The following is a 20,646-nucleotide window of genomic DNA, read 5'->3' as shown; positions in this document are numbered from 1 at the left end:
GTGTGTGTGTGTGTGTGTGTGTGTGTGTGTGTGTGTGTGTGTGTGAGAGCTCGGGGGTTTGTTCCTAAACAGCGGGCAGTGTGACAGCCAGCCCTCTGCTCCCTGGACCTCGAGCAGCCGGCCTCGAGCTCACAAGCTGATAAGAAGAGATCAAAGATGGCGGGCGAGCCCCGGCCTGCTCGCGCTGTTTGTAAGCAAGCCGGGTGAAAAATGCTCCAGGGACGGATCCACGCAGTGAGCTGCACCTCTGTTACTCCAAATGAAGACTTTGTCCTGGTTTCGAGCCTCCACACTCGTGCGTCATCATTAAAAGGACAAAAATGGACAAAAGTGCAAAGATTTTTTCTATTTCTCGACTTCAGCTGCCAAACGACGCGTCAACAGCAGCGTCTCAGCCTCAGTGTTGTTACCGTGTTGAGCAGCGACTGTAACGTTTGATCTAATCTCAGCTTCAAGAGGAAATTCAGCCTGACTTTAGTCAGTTATAATGATTTCCCTTTGTTCATTTGACTGTATTCAGGCTTCATTTCCTTCTTTGTTATCATCTCTTTGAAGCCGTTTCACTGGTCGCATTATTGGCACGTAGCACTTGTGTTGACTCCGTCTGTGCGCAGCACTTAAAGCTGCTCTGATCAGCCTGAAACGTGCAGCACAGCTCAGGCTTACAGACAGCGCTACACTGGGAGTAATAATGGGCAGAATATGTCTTTGAGCGCAGAGCTGCTCCACACACAGAGTGAGGTCACTGATCCCAGCTGCTGACAGACGACTGTGTTTACACAGCGCGCCACAAACTGGTCTAACAGGCAGAGAGCGACATGCTTTGGATCACACTAAACATTTAGCTGCAGTAACTCAGCTGTAAAAAAATCATTTTGCACATAGTTTACACTTGAATATGTTTCCAGCTCTCCACATCTGAAGCTTTTATTTTGTCCTGTCTGATGTTTTCACAGGTTTGAGGTGGACACAACGTGACTGCTGAGAACTTGGTTGGACTTTATTTATAAGAAGCTTTTTCACAGTGTGTTATGAACCCCAACGTGAAAGCTGCTGCTTTGTTTCTGTGACTTATGTCAAAGGTCACCAGGATAAACTCTCCTGGTCCAGCTGCAGCTTTCAGTCTGTAAAATGCAGATTTTGAGACTAAATCATTTCCAGCTTTTCTCTAAAGAATAAGAATAAATAATCCGAGTTTACAGATGTGTGACTGGACTGTGGGAGACTATAAGAGCACAAATATTCAGACCACTGTGAGAACAAAGCACACACTCATCAATAATACAGTCTGAGCTTTGACCTCTGCCGTGACTGACCGATCAGCTGCTGGCTGCTTTCAGGAATAATCGACTAATCGATGAAAAGCGGCCTCCTGTTTCAGGCTGTTTAATAAAAGATCGCAGACAGAGATGATTCTGTTTCCGGTCCCTCAGAGCGCTCTTACCTTCTTGGCCTTGTTGATCAGGGACCTGATGAGGTCTTTGATGTTGTGGCTTTTGTCTCTCTGGAAGTAGATCTGAGTCTCCGACGGTCCGTATCTCGTCGGTGTGTCCGGCCAGCCGAGCTCCAGCATCGGAGGCTCCTCGTCAGACATCATGGGGAAGTAAGTTCCAGAAGTTAGCTCGGACACGGCGTCCCCGTCCCCGAAGTCCCGGTCCCCGGGCCCTACGCCGTTGCTGTCGGAGCCGCCGCACGTCTTGCTGGCCGCATGCTGCGTGATGTAGTGGATCTCCAGCGGGGAGAGGAAGTTCACCTCCCGCTCCTCGGTCAGCACCTTGCGGTACTCCTTCTCCCCGTGCTCCAGCAGTGCGTCCGTGGCCAGCCGGGCCGCCTCGTTGTGGCTCAGCTCCAGCGTGGAGCCCTGCCGCCACGGGTTCTTCACCTCCTCCAGGCGGGTGGCGAGCTTGCCCAGCTGCTTCCTGCCGTTAGAGGCCGGCCTCAGCTCGGAGCTGATCATGGTGCTGCTGCGGTCAGCAGGTGCGGGATTAGGCGGGTACACCGGGTCTCTGACCCCCCCTCCCCCGGGGTTTGAATAGAGAAATAAGGTGCGCGGGGAGGTCGGGGCAGGAACTACCTGCTGCTCTGCTCCGGGAACATTGAAGAAAATCCCAAAGTGCGGATTATGTGAGACCACAGCGGGCAGTAATCCGCCCCGGCAGGAGGCTGCCGTCCTCCGCTTAATCACTCACAGAGTCCTGGGAGTTAAAGGCGCAGTTCAGTCCTGCTCTGAACAGTCCGAGCCCGCAGCAGCTGCTGTGTCTGCTGCGCCCTGACGCTCCTAATGGTCCCCCCTTCTCTGGTTCCCGGTGCGCTGAGCAGGATGTGAAGTCCCAAGAGCCTCTTCAGCGCAACGGCCGCCTCCTCTCCCTCAGCCCGTGTGTGTCCGTGTGTGTGTGAGAGAGACAAAGTGTGTGTGTGTCAGTGTCAGGTGTGCAGCTTCTGTTCACCTGACTCTACCTGTCCCGTCCCCGATCTCGGACGTGGACAAGCACCTCCCATCATTCCCGTTGTCAAGCCAACCGACTCACAATAGGTAAGCCACCCCTTTGAGAGGACTTTCAAAATAAAGCTCCAAGAGAAAGCGGGAGAGAGAGAGAGAGCTGCAAATAAGTAGTTTAGTTTAGTAGTTTAGTAAATGAACAAAACAGTAATGTATATACGCGTGAAAGGGATTAGACTGAAACACAGCTACAACAAACATTTGAAAATAAATGTTAAAATAAAAAGATGTGATATAAATTGACATACAGACCAAAGCAATAATGAAAAAAACCTTTTTCTCATTGATATCATCTTAAATGTATCAATATAATGGTACAGAGCTACATATATGATGTATATGGGAAAAATCTGTTATAACAGATAAACACAATAAATGATAGAAAACCTAAAAGTGATTGATATAAAAGATAAATGAGGAAAAAAGTCTAAAAAGATTCACATGAGCTAAAATTTATGGATAAAAGTAACATTAAAAAGTGATATATCAGTCTTACAGTGGACATAAATCTTCTGAAATAAAGCTAAAAGTCATATAAAAAGTGAAATGCTATTTGATATAAAAGTTGAAACACATATTTAAACAGTTGGAATAATGCTCGGATGGTTGGATCTCAGTTTCAATGCACATTGAATTCACTTTGAGCGCTTATATATTGCGTTTCTGTGCTTTTATTTTGAAGGGGACATTTCCCTCATAGTGTATCTGCCTGATAACCGCGCTAATTTTGTCCCTGTGATGTGGCTTTAGCTTCTTTTTGTTAGCAGGAGTTTAAATAAAGTTTCCCAGCAGCCAGTTGATTTCCTTCACAGTGGAAAGCTTCATCCTCTGGTGTGGGAAGTGCACACCTCTTAGAGGAAATATTGGTTTCTCTCAGTCTCACAACTGATGTGTGAAATGGAAAACGCTCCCCTGAGACTCCAGCCCAGGTAGCTGCTGCATGAAAGCTGAAACTCCAATTCACCTGAAAGCTCACACAGGTCCCTGCAGACTTTTACCTTCTGCAGAGTGCACAATAAACATGACATGTGATGATTTACGGGAGGGCATCGGTCTGATTATGTGTACTTTACAGCAGCGGTCTCCAACCTTTTTTGCGCCATGGACCGGTTTGTGCCCGGCAATATTTTCACGGACCGGCCTTTAAGGTGTCGCGGATAAATACAACAAAATAAAACTAGTACCGGTACCGAAAAAAAGAAGATTTATTCATAACACACGTGAAAAGACCCAGGAAAACCGAGTAAACGATAAAAACGATAACAAAATAACGCTGGAAACCGATAAAACCCTGAAAACCAGACATTTCACACCTGAGCCTCAACTCTCGCGGCCCGGTACCAAACGACTCACGGACCAGTACTGGTCCAAGGCCCGGGGGTTGGGGACCGCTGCTTTACAGCACGATGTATGCACAAACTGATAGGATGAAAGCCTCAAGTACCCAAAGCTGCAGTTCCTCTGACGTCCAGCAGAGGCTCCAGCAGTGAGTCAGTCCCCATGTTACACATTTACAGCAGAAATAAACATGTTTACAGCCAGATGCACAAACAGTTTGGGCTCTGCAGATAACGCCCCCCTTCAAAACAACAGTTTTTAAGAGTTATAAAGGGGCGTGGCCTCTTTAACTGACAGGTGGCCTTAGCTGCTAGCTGTGTGCTAGGTTTCAGCTCAGCTAACTGGAGTCCCTGAATCCCACCTGTGGATTGTGTTTGTCCTTTTAGAAGCAGTTATTTCGAAGCCTCTTTCTATTTTATTTCAGTCATAACAAAAAAACAAATAAAATGCATGTATAGAATCACTAGAACATGTTTTTTACAGTCACTCCAAGTGATCTGCAGTTGCTTTATGTCAGTTTGAGGACATTTCTGTCATTTTGTGGCGATTTTGTTATTAATTGTGCAGCTGTTCCGTTTCTGTGGGTGTTGCAAGGAACTAATCCTTATTTTAAATGACTCTTCTTTTCCCTGTGATTTGGTTATAAAGTTTTAAGATTTTATTTAACCCTTTGAAGTCATTTTGGTTTTTAAGCACAATCATTCCTGTGATTTCATTTCCCATTACAAACATTTTTAAGTTGTTAAAAACAAATAGAAAATGTGTTGTGTGGAGAAAGATTGACAGAACAAAAGAAACAAAAAGTTGAGAACAAGGAAACGATTTCTCTAGAAGGTCACGGTCCTTCCAGAGAACTGAGCGGCAGTCTTTGGGTATCGTGTTACTTTTGAAAAATTCATCAGAAATTAAAGCGAATTACCTGCAGGAAAGGAGGCAGGAAAGGAGGCAGGAAAGGAGACGTCATTTTATTCATTCTGGTAGGCTACATCCATCTTTTGACTACAGTTTGTGATTATAAACACACCTGGTACCCAGGTAGCTGCGTCCTCACATCCCTTATAGGAGCTTTGTGTCTTAACAAAGGCACAATCATCTTTGAACATGTGAAGATGGCATCTATATGTTATCTGATGTGATTTTTCATGATTTCACTGAAAACAGCAGAGGAAAATCAAACATGGATGATAAACCACTCGAGCTCTTGCATGCGAACGCTTCACTTTAATGCTGCTGGTCTACATCATTTATCTTTTTAGTCATTTCAAATCTGATTCTGTGATTTTGTTGGTATTTTTTTGTGTAATTTTGCTCATTTTTGTTACTTTGTTGTTTATCTTTTACAGTTTTCATTATGAGCGTTTCTGTGTTTTTCTAAATGTGCGATCTTTGTGTTGTTTTTTTTGTTGTTTCATGAAAATTTGTGTCTGGAAGGTTGATGCTCTGCTTCTCTGTGATGTGATCTGCATCTCCTACTTTGTTGTTCTGAGACTCTTTGTTGTTGCTTTCCATCTCTGTATTGTTGCTTTGTGTCATTTAACAGAGTTTTGCCTTATTTTTATACTTTCATTGAACATTCTGGAGTAAATTTGATCTCATTTTAATGACTCGTTTCATCATTTTATCCTTTGTTTTGAGGGTGTTCTAAAAATAAAAAATACCTGTGTGAGGAAGGATTGAGAGACGTGACAGAGCAAACTGAAAGCTGACACAATAACTTTAGTTTCATTATAACTTTACGTATTTCCAGAGAAGTGAGCAGCAGTGTTTGCATATCGTGTTTCTCTTTAGAAAATTCATCAGGTATGTGATTTCTGAAACGAAGCGAGTTCTTGTCAGGACGTCGGAGCACAATGAGGGCTCACCTGTGACTCTGCTCCCCTGGGCAACGGGACATGAAATGATGAATGGATCAGGTTTAATAAAAGCGTATTTTTCTGCCATAATGGGGTCAAACAGTCGCTGTGCGCTCACGTTTCTTTATCACAGAGAAGAAAGAAAGCTTTTACAACCACCTGCACAAATGACTCAGTCTGTATCCGCGACGGGATGTAAACATCCGTGAGGAAGGACCCCGTGACTTCATGTTTGCCCAACTAGGAGGTGAAGATACTCAAACCAAACATCAGCGTGAGGCCCGAGGTTCTGTTTGACATCATCTCTCTGCACCATTTGAATAAGTAAATACGCTGCTGCTTTGTACAGACTAACACTGGCTGATTTGCATGCAGTCTGTCCAGGTCATGAGACAGGTGGAGAAAAAAGCTAAACTGGGCCGACAGGTTAGCCTGGAGAGAAAAGATGTATTAACCGCAGTGTGAGGCGGCTCAGTCATAAACCTGGAGCTGGCACTCTGCCTGCGGGCCGTGAAAGTAGGCCACAGCCCGGTTTCAGTGCAACAGAAGGAGCTCTGTTCAAACCTGAGTTCCAAACTTTATCTTCTCTTTGAGCTCAATCAGACGTTCAGTCAAATTATGTCAAGTTAAGACTGAGTTTTTGATGTTTTCTTGACCTCTTTATTATAAGCTCAAAGCTGACCTTTGGTCTGAGCTTCACATCAGACACAGGTCAGTGCAAAGGTCAGACGAGCAGACGAACCCTCTGTGTGCTGGATGGGTTCATCGTGCGGATCAACACATCACCTTCCTGTCACTTATTTTTAAAAAAGTAAGAAATTATGAATTTTTGCCATCGGAAGCAAAACTCTCGTTAGACGCACCTGTTTACACACAGTCGCCTCATGACTCAGGTGAGTCAGCAGGGAAGTCGCTGTGCCTGAGTCACAGTAAAGTCCAGAAATCATAATGGAAACAAGTTGGAGGCTCACATGTTTTATGAACGTTAGGCTGAAACCACTGAGTCACAGGCGCTGAGAGGTCGGCACCGGCCTCGGCAGCTAAATAGGGAAATAAAAATGGAACGATGTGACAAACGTTACCAGCCGAGCAGCAGAGGAAGTGGAAGGACTGGCTTCCAGTAGCATAAAGCACACAACACATTTTCACGAGTACAGTATCTTTATTAGTGATACGTTCGTGAATCAGCAGTCAGGTTTTTCTTCTTTATTGTGCTGATTGAAGATACGAAAAGTTACCACATGAAAAAAGAAAACGAAAATCTAATTCCCAAAAACATTTTGTTTTATCCACACGCCAACTCAACGTTCAAGGTTATTTGTTTGTTTTGAAACAAAAGTTCATAAAAAAAAAAAAAAAAAAAAAAAGGGAAACAACAATTAAAGCAACAGTTGCAAAAAAACCAAAATGAATATGGAAACAATTATATCAGGTAAACAAAAAGTGACTGAAAATAAGAAAAATCTGTCAGAAAAACAAAAACATATAAAATTGAGCAACTTTAAACCTCCTTTAACGCGCATCAGGCCACGTGGCTGCTCGTTCATTTGAGTCAGTAGGATGATGACTTGGTGAAGTTCTTCCACAGAAATCAGTTTTAACAAAAAACTTCAAATTCTGAGAAAATCTGAATGTTGGAAAAAAAAGTAACAATTTGAATTTTGAAAGTACACAGGATTAAAGAGTCCATTAAAACAAACAGATGGAAACCAAGAGTGCGTCTCTGTGGACTGAACCTTACACGAGATGCTGGTAACTCTGGGATCGAGTTCCTTGTAACGAGGAATAAATGTGATTATTTCCTCAATAAATTCACTGAACTTTCAGTTTCCTTAGAAAAAGAACAAAAGAAAAAATAAATGTTTTCAAATTGAAATCAAAGAGTGACGTGCGATTCACCGTCCTCACAAACCCAGGAGCAGCTGTGTGGTATGTAAAGCAGCTATAGATGAATCTTGTGTGACGCTGCTGAACGACTTCTGTGACCTTTAAACTTTTAGCTGGCAGTGACTCACCTCTCCAGACATTTACCTGTAAAGGAAGGTTTGCATGCCTATTTGCTGGCGTTACGCAGACGCGCATGTGTGGTGATAAGCCCGGTGAGCGACAAGAGCATTTTTACTCTGCCACACTTTGATGGCTCATCTTTATTGTTGTGCCAGCAGCTGTCGCTCGTCCTCTTAGACGGACACCAGGTGAACCTGTCCTACCAGCTCAATAAGAAAACACATTCCACAGAAGTCAGCTGGTTCCCGGACATCATATTGTTTTTATTAACTTCAGGAAACTATGAAATTACCTGTGAACGCTTACCTCATTTCCAGCTCCACAGTGTTCTTCCTGGACTCAGTTTAGCTCCTCCCCCTTACACCAACATTACATTGTTAAGAAGCTACGAACAATTACAACAATTAAACAAATAATGTCAATAATAATTAATTTGTAATCTACCGTTTACGATATGTTACGACCAAACAGACCAATCACAGTTACTGAGGAGCAACAAAGAGTCAGATTTCTCAGTTTACGGCGTAGGGTCAAACTGTGAGGGTGATGCAGACCGTTTGCTTCCTTTTATGGCCACGCATGAACACCGCGCTGACGTCTCATTTCTTCAGCCTTGTTCCATCCTTCAAATCACACTGCAGGTTCATTTATGTTTGTGGGTGAAATCTACACCGTGGGTACATCAAACACTTTGAGACTGTAGAAGTAACTTCAATCAACTCACAAATAGAACAGATGAGAGTGCTGCAGCAGTGAAGCTGGATGTTCCCCAAACAGACGGCGAGTGTCACGATTAGCTTTGATAAGCAGGCAGGATGTAGGACGTAAACACGCGAGGTTAACTGAAATCAGAAGCTTTATTGCTGGACACAATACTGGATTTAAACAAAACCGAAAACAAGGAACTAGAAATAACTATGCGCATGGAGGAAACACACAGCAAAGAGGGAGTACGACGCGACAACGGACAGAGGAAAACACAGGGTTTAAATACACAAGGGAGTAATGAGGGACTAGGAAACACAAGGGAAACACAGCTGGGACTAATCTGACCAGACGAGAGCGGGAGCAAAACGAACACAGGACAAAGAACTATCAAAATAAAACAGGAAACAGAAGACAGGCACTTGACAAGAAGACGCAGGAGATGAACGAACACGGAGGCGAGGGTGACTCGACAAGAAACGAGGAACACAAGAACAGCCCACAGAGACTAAACACAGGCTGTGATAAACACTAAGGGAGCACTGTGGCAGAGGAGCTACACAAGGCTGCAAGCTTAAAGTCAAGGAGGCGACAAACAGATGATCTGAAGTAGAGCAAAGACCACAGCTGCACACTCAGGAGGGACTGCAAAACGAGACGCAGGTGGAAACATTTGGAGCAGCACAGACACAAAGTAACCACAAATGAGATTAACAGGATGTAACTTTCATAAAACAGAAAACTTACCAGGTCTCTGGAGAACTTCAAGATTCAATTCAATTCAATTTTATTTATATAGCGCCAAATCACAACAAGGCGCTTCATAGATACAGAGAAAAACCCAACAATCATATGACCCCTTATGAGCAAGCACTTTGGCGACAGTGGGAAGGAAAAACTCCCTTTTAACAGGAAGAAACCTCCGGCAGAACCAGGCTCAGGGAGGGGCGGCCATCTGCTGCTGCTTAGGGTGAGAGAAGGAAGACAGGATAAAAGACATGCTGTGGAAGAGAGACAGAGGTTAATAACAGATATGATTCAGTGCAGAGAGGTCTGTTAACACATAGTGAGTGAGAAAGGTGACTGGAAAGGAAAAACTCAATGCATCATGGGAATCCCCCGGCAGCCTACGTCTATTGCAGCATAACTAAGGGAGGATTCAGGGTCACCTGGTCCAGCCCTAACTATATGCTTTAGCAAAAAGGAAAGTTTGAAGCCTAATCTTAAAAGTAGAGATAGTGTCTGTCTAACAAGACATGTTGAAGAGGTCGTTGAGCCATTTAAATCAGCTGTGCTGGATCAAGGACACATCTAAAACCTGCCGGACCTCAAGGCCTGGAGTTGGACACTCCTGGAGGAACGTTTCTACCATCAAAGCGTCTAACAGAAAAAGGAGGCCTGACACAGAACCGTTTTATCAGTTTTAATAAAGCGCTTAATGTGAGCTTAAGGCATTTGAAGCCTAAAACAATAAGAACAGACTGAACTCCGCATATCAGGTTTTTAGAGCGTGTTCTCAAATGTCTGAGGTGCAGCTCCTCTTTGTGCTCACGTCACTTCGAATGAAAGTTAAATTCTGGGAACTGCTGCGTCTGCACAATTTCTCTGGTTGTACAAAGAGCTGCAGGCAAAACAGACAGAAGCTGCAGCTAATGCTCAGCACAGGTGAGAGACGTTTGTGCTGGCTGAAAACACACATGTGCATTATAACAACACATTTGGAAAGCATGATGGAAGACGTTTCATCAAAGTACTCTGCAGAATGTCTAAATCTCATGATTTTTATATTTGAATAAAGTGCTGCTGCCTGTGGAGTCGTGAGCCCGACTATTTCCAGGAATCTTATCATCGCAGTTTCCAGTTTTTATGCAAACCTGAACCACACAGCGTTGTCACTGTCCTCGTCTTTCCCGTGTATTTCTAAAAATATGTTATTCTAAATAAATGTACACGGACACAAAGAGGCATCCACTAAAGTATTTCCAGTATGTTATGCTATTCATACTTTACAGAGTTAGACCATTTTTCTTTCTTTAGATTAACTTTATAAATAGAAAATCTGTGATGGATCAATGCAGCTTAAAGGACCAGGTAGAGGAGACCTTTTCTTTTTTTCTTCTTCTTCTAACTCGAGAGTTTTGATTCTTGGACTTTTACTCTGCCTTTAAACATATGATTTAAACTTTAGACTGTATATCAAAGATGGATATAGACAATATGACATCATCCATTTTTTCAAATTTGACCCTCTTGGCTCCCCCAGTGTTGGTTTTTCACGAGATGCTCAAGTTATTAGCTAGCTAGCTAACTTCCCAGAGTTTAAGTCACCAAAACTGGAGCTCAGGCTTGTTGTCTGTTGGCACGGTTACCTGCTCAGCAGCCATATTATTGGTCAGATATGTGCATTTAAATTAGACTATTGTTACTGAAGAGGGAAAAACTGTGTTTTTGTGTCAGGCTGTAGACATGTAGACTGTAAAGCAGTAAATGTTCCTCCTCAGGTTTGCATCACCAGCATATCTATGAAACCCCGAATGAGACGTTCGCTAACATCCCTCCACATTGTTCTAATGTTCCTGTCTCTATATTATCACTATCACATTATCACCACACAACCTTTGACGTGCCTTCTTGAGAGCTGGAAGAGCTTCAGTGTCGTCTGTCTGAAAAGTACTTTATCTAAATCATTGAACTGGCTTCCTGAATCTGAAGATCCCGACTTTTCATAACAAAGTTGAAGATGCTTCCTAAAAACGGATTCCTGGGAATTTTAAACTGGTCTTCCTCTTTAGTCAGTTTGAAATAGACACTTTGCAGGAGCGACACTAGAGCAGCGTCCTCAGCACAATTCAGTCCACAGGATGCAACGTTTAACGTTCCACTCTAAACAGACCTTTCACTGTGTAACTACTATGCTAACACGCTAACAGCTTCACATCCTCGCCACAATAATTGAAGTTATTACTTAAACACACACACACACGGTGTGTTGTAACCCGACTCTGCTGTGAGAAGCAGGAATTCTTTTGGAAAACTGAGTGTTGATGTTGCAGTGCAGGTACGAGGGATCCTCACAAACCTTTGCACCAAAAGGAAAACTCCCAGACGTCACGCTGGAGTCAGAGTTGCATAAAGAAAAGGCCGAGGCAGCGACTCTGACACTGTGGCTGAGACAGCATGAGCATGAGAGTGAAACACTGAGGCAGGAACAATGTGGACGTGAAGGCGGCTCTTCCAAAGCTCTTTGTTAGAAACAGACTGGGCAACATTTCAGAGGGATTAGAGATTTATTAACAATCACATCTCTTATCCTTTAAACACACACCTCCGGATGATGTAACGCCCATTAATTCATGCGTTTTGTCTAATTAATAGTTAATAGTTTTTCTATAATCAGTTTGTTTTTGACATTGTTTCAAAAAAAACATAAAAACTTTGTTTTTTATGTTTTCATCTCAGCGTTCAGAGCATTAGCTAGCATACAACACCATGTAGTGTGTTCCACTTTGACCTGGTGGTGGCAGTGTTGTCTAAACAAGATGAAGCCCAAACCCAGGAGCCTGTTTATTCTAGATTATTGGAGTATTTGGTGGCGCCCGAGCAGCATCTTCTGTGAAGATGAAGATGTAGCTGAGAATGTGTGAAGCCAGATAATCTCACAAATTTTCTCGAGAAAGTTTTCAGGAGGCGGAGCCGGGACTTCCAGAGGCTGATGGGAGCTCTTGTTGTATACGCCCTGGGTCTCTCGGTTGCCTCTAACAACCTGCGGACAGATTTCTGTGGGTCAAAGTTTCTGAAAATCCAAAGGATGTGAGGCTAAAGCTCACTCCAGTGTCTCAGAGCCTCACCTCTACTCCAGAGTTTACATCCGCTGTCATTTCCGCCGGTCTCGCGCCTCTCGATTTTTGTAACCTGAGCATTGTGCCGCCGACACCACGGCGTGGTTGTGTGCGTGATTCTGTTGGTTTTACCGCCGTTTTAATGACATATCAGCACAGAAGCTCACAGAGTCGCAGATTTCACAGAGAGAGATGCTGCAGCACTTTGAAAAGACCAGACTTTGTGAAAAAAAACATGAAAGAAATCTGCAAGTTTGACTTCTTCTTCTTTCGTATAACTGCTGATGTGTTGGCATTGTCTGAGTGGCGACACCTATGGTTCAGGAGAATATTGCAGCGAGCATAAATGGATGTGGGTGTTGATAACGTAGCAATCAATCCAGTCCCACGGTGGGGCTTTAAGGCTGACATCCAAACACCTGACGGGGTTTAAACCTGTGTTCCTGTTCTTTTCATCATGACCACTGGTCAGGGTTGGAACATTAAACAGGTAAATGTTTAACGTTCAACTGTTAGAGAACTCTACCCAAACCAAGAGGGAGCAGTCCACAGTTTCCTACCCTGGAAGCACAGCCGCAGACTTGGAGGTACTCAAATAAAAAGTCTCTTATATGTAATGAAGTCCTTACAGTCAGCATCAGCAGGGCACTCGATTCATGGAGAGATCCGACCCCGTGAACTCTTTACTGAGGCTAGAGTTAGCCAGCTGTCACACACAGCCATGTCGAGGGCTGGTCTGTTAACTTATCTGAACGTTTTTATATTTACTAACTTTATCAGCTAACGGTACAAACTAACCATCACCAGCTCAGAGTCTCAGACAAACATAAGAAATCTGAAATATCATCAATAACAGACGGATTTCCTGCTGCTGAGCTTTTCAGTGGGCAGTAATGAACGCCGCGTCTTCCTCTTTAGTTCAGAGAGGCTATATGAGGAAATATTCTTACAGTAATTTGCTGGCTGTCAGTGCTGCAGCAGAGGGAGGGGGGGTTCACACACTCCCTCATTCACACTCATTTGGGAACAGCCATTAACACCCACAGTGTGCGTTCGCAGCGACGTTCGTGTGCTGCTTCGTTCCACCACACAGGCAGAGTTCCTGCACTGTGCATAACACAGAATCACTGATGATCGTTGCATAATAACAGACAGTTTAAGTGTTTTAATCAGCTCAGGTTGTGACGTTCACAAACTGGACTTGTATCTAGTGGCAACGATACTATTTTCCAATAAAAGCAGTGCTTTGTGTGATAACTAACACCTCGATGTCTAAAGGAAATTCTGAGGTGTCAAGTTTAACCCTTCTGTTTTTCTGACAGAGGTTGGTCTCATGTCTGTGTAAACCTCCCACTCGCTCGTTTTTCAAACAGTCCAAAAAGTTTCTTTTTTATTTCACTTTAAACATAAAGCTTTAAGTAATCGAGAGAGCGAGTTACAAAATGACTGTCCTGAGCTTTTTTAAAGGCCGGAGACTTTCCCTTAAAGGCTATAACTATCTATTGTTCTTAGTTTCAGAATGATTTATTAACAGGTGAGTTCTCTGAGCATTTTCAAACAAGAGGCAGCGCCAAGTGGAAAAAAAATGTTCCAAAACCTGCAGTTCCCCAAATATCCACCAGAGGCTGCAGGCTCCTGCAGTGAGTCAGTCCTCATAAGCTGTGTCCCAAAACCTAGGCCGCATCCCTCAGAGGACCCGGCCTTCGTGGTCTACATGGGTCAGGTCCTTCGAAGACTGAGAAGGCCGGAAGTGAGCAGCTGTGAAATGGGACGGTCTAGCCTTCAGATTCGCGTCACCGCTGTCTCTGTTGAGTTTAATAAACTCAGCCGTCTGCTCCTTGCTATCTAAAATATAACAGGACACTGGAGTAAATTCTCGACCATCTCACACTTCTGTTTAGTCAGTTTTCTTCAGCTGTGTGAAAAGCCCGGAGGAACCCACCCGAGGGATTAATAAAGTTTTATTTTATCTAATCGAATCTAAACTAACTTTGATCTCAGCCAAACCGATTTGCTCCGGTTTTGAGAGTAAAGTTATCTAAGTGACTTATATATCATGTTTAACCTGAGTAGCAAAAGACCACAGGGGTCTGAAAGTGATGTGCCGGGAGTTCCCTGTTCCTTGTCCCTGGCTAGCTATCGAGCTGGTGGGTAACAGGGATGATCTGATATCGTCGTGTTGGTGTTGTTCCCAGATCATCATGAAAATGTTGTTCCAGGTTCAACATTGCAAGTGACTAATTACATTTTTGTGACGTTATTCTTTTGCGCGCCAAGCCATTCGTGCATTTATGAAATTCCAATGTTGCAAGGACAATATCAATTCTGCTTACCGTTTATTAAAGGGTTACGGTTAGGGTCAGGGTCCGTTAATCGGCGGACAGAGGCGGTTTCTCGCAGCTTAAGTACAGCGGTTTTTCCCGAAGTTGCAAAAGTATGATGTCACAACATTTGGGGTGCAACGATACACAAAATTCACGGTTCGATATTTTTTCGATACAAAAAAATGTTCGTGCTTTTTTAATTTGTCATTTATTAAAATTATAAATATATATTTTAACTCAAAAGTACAGTTTTTAAATTTAATGTTGCTGAAACAACAAAGTAATAAAAAAATAAATCTATCTGATCAAGAAATCCCTCATCTTTGGAAAAGAGAGTTTATTACAGTTAAATGTCTCTTTCCAAAATAAAAGCTATACTATCCGCTTCTTCTGGGCTATATTCTCAGCAGCATATTAAACATATCAGGTTCCCATAAGGAGAATCCTGTGCTAACGGCTGTCTAAATGACTCGGGTAAAGTTTGTAGCATGCGTGCTTGTTGTTTTTGTCTGCTTCCACTTGTCTTTGCACGAGGATGATGTCGGAGTAAATGTGCAGTCATATTCGTTGTGTTCCCACTAGTGCTGTCAGCGTTAATCTGAAATGACGTTAACGCCACAACACGACAAATCTTCGTTAACGAGCTACTGCGGATCGCCCCGTGCATGGGGCTGGACGGCCAACACGTTAACAAGCTAACTGTGCTAACGCAATAGTTCCCACCAATCTAATTGAGCATTGCGTGGCACATCCAACATACTGTTTTACTTTAGTCCATGACGCACTTACCTTCAGGGTCATACGTCACATGAAAACCAAAATAGTTCCAAAGGCCAGATCTGAATGAGGGTGGGGGAGGTTCAATTTGACATGTTGCAACGAGCTTAGCTTCTGTCTCGCTAGCTTGCGCTGCGCTCAGTGGATCTGCGCTCGACAGTGCAGCCTAGGCGGACTTGTCGAACGCAGATCCACTGAGCTCTCAACACAGACAGCATCGTCAGAAGAAAAGTTATTAAAATAAATAAAAAAATTTGCATTGTTCGATACATATGCGTACTGAACCGAAAGCACTGTATCGAACGGTTCAATTTCGATACGAGTATCGTTGCACCCCTAACAACATTGTGATTGGTCACTTGCAATATTGATCCTGGAACAACTGTAGAGGCTAAGCCTACGCTTGAAGCCACTGAGGTGGTCGTTAACGGGGGTGACGCGATGTCACTGGTATGCATGAATTAAGTTCACAGTCCAATAAATCCAGCAGTATGTATCTTGTCCTTTTTGGTCTTTATTCTGTATCGACTTAGCATAACAGCGCAACGGTCACAAACTGTTTGCCTTCTCAATGACACACCTGACGCCGATTACGTGCGTCTACCTTAAATACCTGTACATTACATAATCAAAACAGAAAAAGGTGACCTCTAGTGACCACATAAGGTATTAACCCAAGAATGGCTCCTACAACAACATTTAGTATGATGATCTGGGAACAACACCAACACAACAATATCAGATCGTGCTGGGTGGATAACAGACGTCTCCGAAAACATCAGAGCACTATTACAAATATGTGATGTCTTGATAAACCGAGCAGATATTTGAAGTTTACACAGCTACATTCTTGCCTGAAAATATCTTAAAAGTTTATTTTGTGACCCAGAAAGAGTAATAAGAGTAATATTCAAATTAAGTAGCTGCTTCCTAGGAATTCCACGCTATGAATTCTGGGATAGATTGGGCCACGAAGGACACACCCGACCCATCCTTCAAATTCGGGGAAATGAAGGACGCATTTGTCAGCTGCGTTTGGAGTAGCCTTTGAATTGGCTGTGACGTAATCGGTCTACAAATGCGGCCTTTGAAGGATGCAGCTGAGGTTTTAGGACACAGGTATAGACTCCCCTGTTAAAATGCAATAAAAGTTTAACGTAGGAGGATGAATTTTTTGATCCACATGGATACTGAAGTTAGGGGTGTGGCCACTTTCACCAACAGGTGTCTGTACACAGGAAGCAGGAAGTGATGTCAGCTGGGCTTCCCTCCAGGACTTCAGCTCATTAAACTCACCCTCTCTGTTGTGTTGGCACCGTTTGGAGCACGTTTAATGGAATCTGTACTAAAATGATGAGACTCTAGCATTTTATTTCATCAACAGGCTGTTAGCTGAAATGCTAATGTCGAGGCTTCAGTATGTCCCTCTTTATACCTGTGTATGTTTTAGTGGGACAAAGCTGCAAAAGAGCCGTCGAACCCCTAACATGTCAGTGCGAGGCCTCTTAATGCGTGTTAAAAAACCAGTGTCGCTCCTCAGCACGTTCAACATAAATTGTTTCACAAAGCCAAAGAAGAGCCCGTTTTTCAGGCTGCCTGCTGTATTTTCCATGTGAACCTGGGAAGACGAGGAACCCGAGAACACAGGAAGTACATCAGCACGTGAGCTCTTTCCCCAACATGTCAGCTCCATCTATAATTACTAACTCTCGTTTCTGTGTGATCTTCGAGGGAATGTTCCCGGCAGAGCACCGTCAGTGTTTTACAGTGAGCGTCTCCTGCTCGAGCGCTGACAGACTTTCACAGTGTTCGTCCGCCCACAGCTCCGACACTCTGACAGAACGGCATTGATGAAAGCTCGCTGGCAGCGAAAGGTCCCAGCTCGTGCCGCAGAGTGTGAGACTCGAGCTTTGTCAAAAGACAATTTGTTCCTTGTAACAAAAGAAAAAGGCCAAAATTAAAGGTTGAAATTAAAATAAACTTCACAACAGATCCACTGTTGGGACTTCAAGTCTCAGAAGGATGGTGTGAGTAAAACCCACAGTGACACAAGTGTCTGAAACCGAACTCATGAATAGTGCATGTTACAGTATTTCATGTAGTTATTATTCAGCTTCATAAACAAAGAAACCCAGAAACACACAATAAAAAGGAATGACAGCGACGCAACTGAAACAAAACTGCTTTGTACACGACGCCACAAATCAAATCAAACATTTATTTCCCCAAACATTAACACCACTTTCTCTCTTACATATTATTTTACAGTTTACATTTCAAGAAGATATTCTTGAAATGTTTTTGTGTACTTTAGTCAGAGTCAGAGTAGTGGACAGCTCATCACCACAGTGTTGGAGACAAGTCACTGAAACCATCACCTGACTGTAAACAAGTACTCGCTGACTGAAAAACATATCAAAATCTGCAGTTCCTCTAACGCCCAGCAGAGGCTTCAGCAGTGAGTCAGTCGCCATAGACTCCCGTTTTAAACTTGTGAAACTTTACAGCACAGAGAAACACGTTTACAGCCTGATACAAAGACTGTTTGTTTCCATACATGTGTGCATGTTCACCTCTTTATTGTAACATGTCTAGATTTTAATGTAAACAGTGTTAAAGGTGGACGTTGCAACTGTGACGTCACTCGGTTGGGACGTTCTGAAACCTCGAGCTGAGCGTTCAGCGTCGATGTCTTGATGTTTTGAAACAAGCTGTTCAGAATCAGAATCAGAATCAGAATGGGGTTTATTGCCAGATGTTGAGGTTTACAACATTAGGAAATTGCTGCGGTGCTTCAGTGCAAACAATAAGAATTAAAGTGCTATGTAGAAAGAAAGATATGTGCATGAGATATATACATGAGAATAAGAATTATGAGTGCTACGTAGAAAGATATATACATGAGTGCAGGTGGTGATCAGTGCCAAACATGAAATGATGCAGTGACACAGCGTAGGGTCATGTGTTAGTGGCGGGGACAGTCATGTGGTTATTGTTCATGTGTCCAACAGCAGAGGGGAAGAAACTGTTCATATGGCAAGAGGTTCTGGTGCGAATGGACCGGAGCCTCCTGCCTGAGGGGAGCAGGTCAAACAGACTGAAGAGAAAGGAGTGGATTTAACTGTGAAAGTGGATTTTCATGAGCCAGCGAACAAACCGTGGATACAACGCCTTTCTGACCAGATGAGTCACTGAGCCTATAAACTCATCAGGAAGGTGGTCAGGGCAGACAGCTGCTTTTCCAGCTACAGATACCGCCCCCTGTGGCCATTTAAAAGATTGCAGGTGCAAGGACATAGAGAGTTTTATTGTCAATGTGCAGTTTCTTGCACAGTGAAATTGGGTAGCTGGACCAGAAAGGTGGAAAAGTAAAGAGGGGAAAATATATATATGTATACATATATGTGTGAGTGAACTATATACATGTTGTATGCATAGGAAACATTGAAACAGAAACATTGTGGGGCTGTATACAAGGGCAGTAATATAATAAAGAAAATAAGGGTGGAGGGGCTATGGTCATTTAGGGTGGGGATGGTGATTCCAATGAGACCAAAATATTGCACAATGTACTTGGTGCTGCCTTTACTTTCAGAAGCTGTGTCTAATTTTTTTTTCATTTTATTTATGGAATATTTTACCAACTTTTGGGATAAATATATTTTATATCTTGTTTATTTGGACTTACTAAAGTTTAGACTTAGGGGTGTGGCCTCTTTGATTGATAGGTGTGTGGTGACACAGGTGGCTGTAGCTGCTAGCTGCCTTCTAGGCTTCAACTCAGCTAACTGTCCCTGAACTGTGTTTGTGCTGTTGGAGCATTTTTAATGACGTCATGTGACCAATAATATGGCTGCTGTGAGGTTACTGTACCAACAGACCGTCCAACAGACCCGAACTCCAGTTTGATGAACTGAAGGATTTTAATTGGGTGATACTGAGCACTGATCAGAAGGTATCTCTGTCTCTGTAAGGCTCCCATACAGTATCGCTAACCAAGCTAGCTAACATTCTTTCGTGGCTCGAAGAAAGTTGCATGGTGAAACGAAAAAACCAACCAGACTTCAAAATGAGGACTCCAGAGCAGGAGCGTATATCCATCTTTCACATGGACAAAGCATCCTCTTTCAAAGCCACTGCCTTAGCTGGCAAATTTTAAAGAGCGCGCTCTGCAGTAAACCTGAATGAGTTCTTTCTTCTGCTTTGCTTCAGCTCTCTTTCACAAAAGTCAGCCTGCTTGTTCTGACAGACAGACGGACAGACACGTGATGAGGCTGATAATAAACTTCCAAAGAAGAGACAGAGCCGGAGAGGAAGAAGTGACCTTTACATCTCAGCAGAAAGAAGAAGAAAGAGCCAGCTGATGATCCTCGTATGAGTCAGCAAACGCACTTGTGAGGTATAATCTCCGTGAACGACGGCGGGACAGAAAAGAAAGGGAAGAAAGACAGAACCGGATAAACAAGCTGAGCTCTTCATGAATACCTGTGTGTTAAAAATGTCCAGGCAGTGTTAATGTGATCACAGTAATGAAGCACTTATTAAGCTGTAAGCAAACACCCCCGTCTGACAGCTGCCACGCCAAATAAAAGATGGCGCCACGAAAGACGTGATTATGTCACTTAGCAGACGGCTGGATGAGCGCAGCCTGCAGCCCTCACCTAAATATCCAGGTGCTGATCAGAGAGATTTAGAAATGCTTCATCCGTTTTCTGCAGCTGGTGTTTGATGAATAATTAATGTTTGTGTCCAAATGCTTGAAAATAACCCCCAAATGTTCCGAGCACTAGACGGAGAGACCTGAATGCTTTTGTGCGTTATTGAAGACTGAATATTATATTTTAAATTAAATCAACATGAACTGATCTCCACTCAGATCGCCCAGAAGATCAGAACACAGACTTCATCTGTTCATCTGTTTGGCTGCAAAACTCCTGAGTTCTTCTTTCGGTTTGTACAAGGTCAGATAGCAGCTGCGTAAATATTTAACTAAAAGCTTCAAAAACCGGACTTCACTAAGCAGTGATGACATCACGTTAGCTACTTGTGTGAACAGATCCCAGTGAGACCTGAATCACCCAGAGAACCCAGGAAACCACTGAAGGACCACTAAAGACCACAGAACCAACCGCTTACCATCCACCATGTCGCCGGCAGCTCTCGCGCAGTTTAACTGTTGAGAGACTTTTATTGTTGATGTTCCAAATGACCAAAAATGTTATTTGAACAAAGCGGTGGACAATAACTGAACCCTCGGGCCTGGAGATCAGTTAGTGACTGATTAAATGTGAATTGCCGAACAG

At 43.3% G+C, this 20,646-nt stretch overlaps 1 protein-coding gene across 1 annotated transcript in view; it reads right to left on the bottom strand.

Annotated features, from left to right (window-relative positions):
- Positions 1-2,495, bottom strand: part of fam83c (family with sequence similarity 83 member C) — a 16,117-nt gene extending 13,622 nt beyond the window's left edge. Inside the window, exon 1 of the mRNA XM_005928930.3 lies at positions 1,445-2,495. Coding sequence (XP_005928992.1) covers positions 1,445-1,957 — 513 coding nt within the window. The 5' untranslated portion in view covers positions 1,958-2,495. The remainder of the gene's footprint in view (positions 1-1,444) is intronic.
- Positions 2,496-20,646: the final 18,151 nt, after the last annotated feature.

This window comes from Haplochromis burtoni, unplaced genomic scaffold (genome assembly GCF_018398535.1).
Source record: "Haplochromis burtoni strain Fernald_Lab_line unplaced genomic scaffold, NCSU_Asbu1 Contig_117, whole genome shotgun sequence".
In the NCBI taxonomy this organism is placed as follows: Eukaryota; Metazoa; Chordata; class Actinopteri; order Cichliformes; family Cichlidae; genus Haplochromis; species Haplochromis burtoni.
The sequence above is the reverse complement of the archived record's forward strand: the minus strand, read 5'-3'. Positions and strand labels throughout refer to the sequence as shown.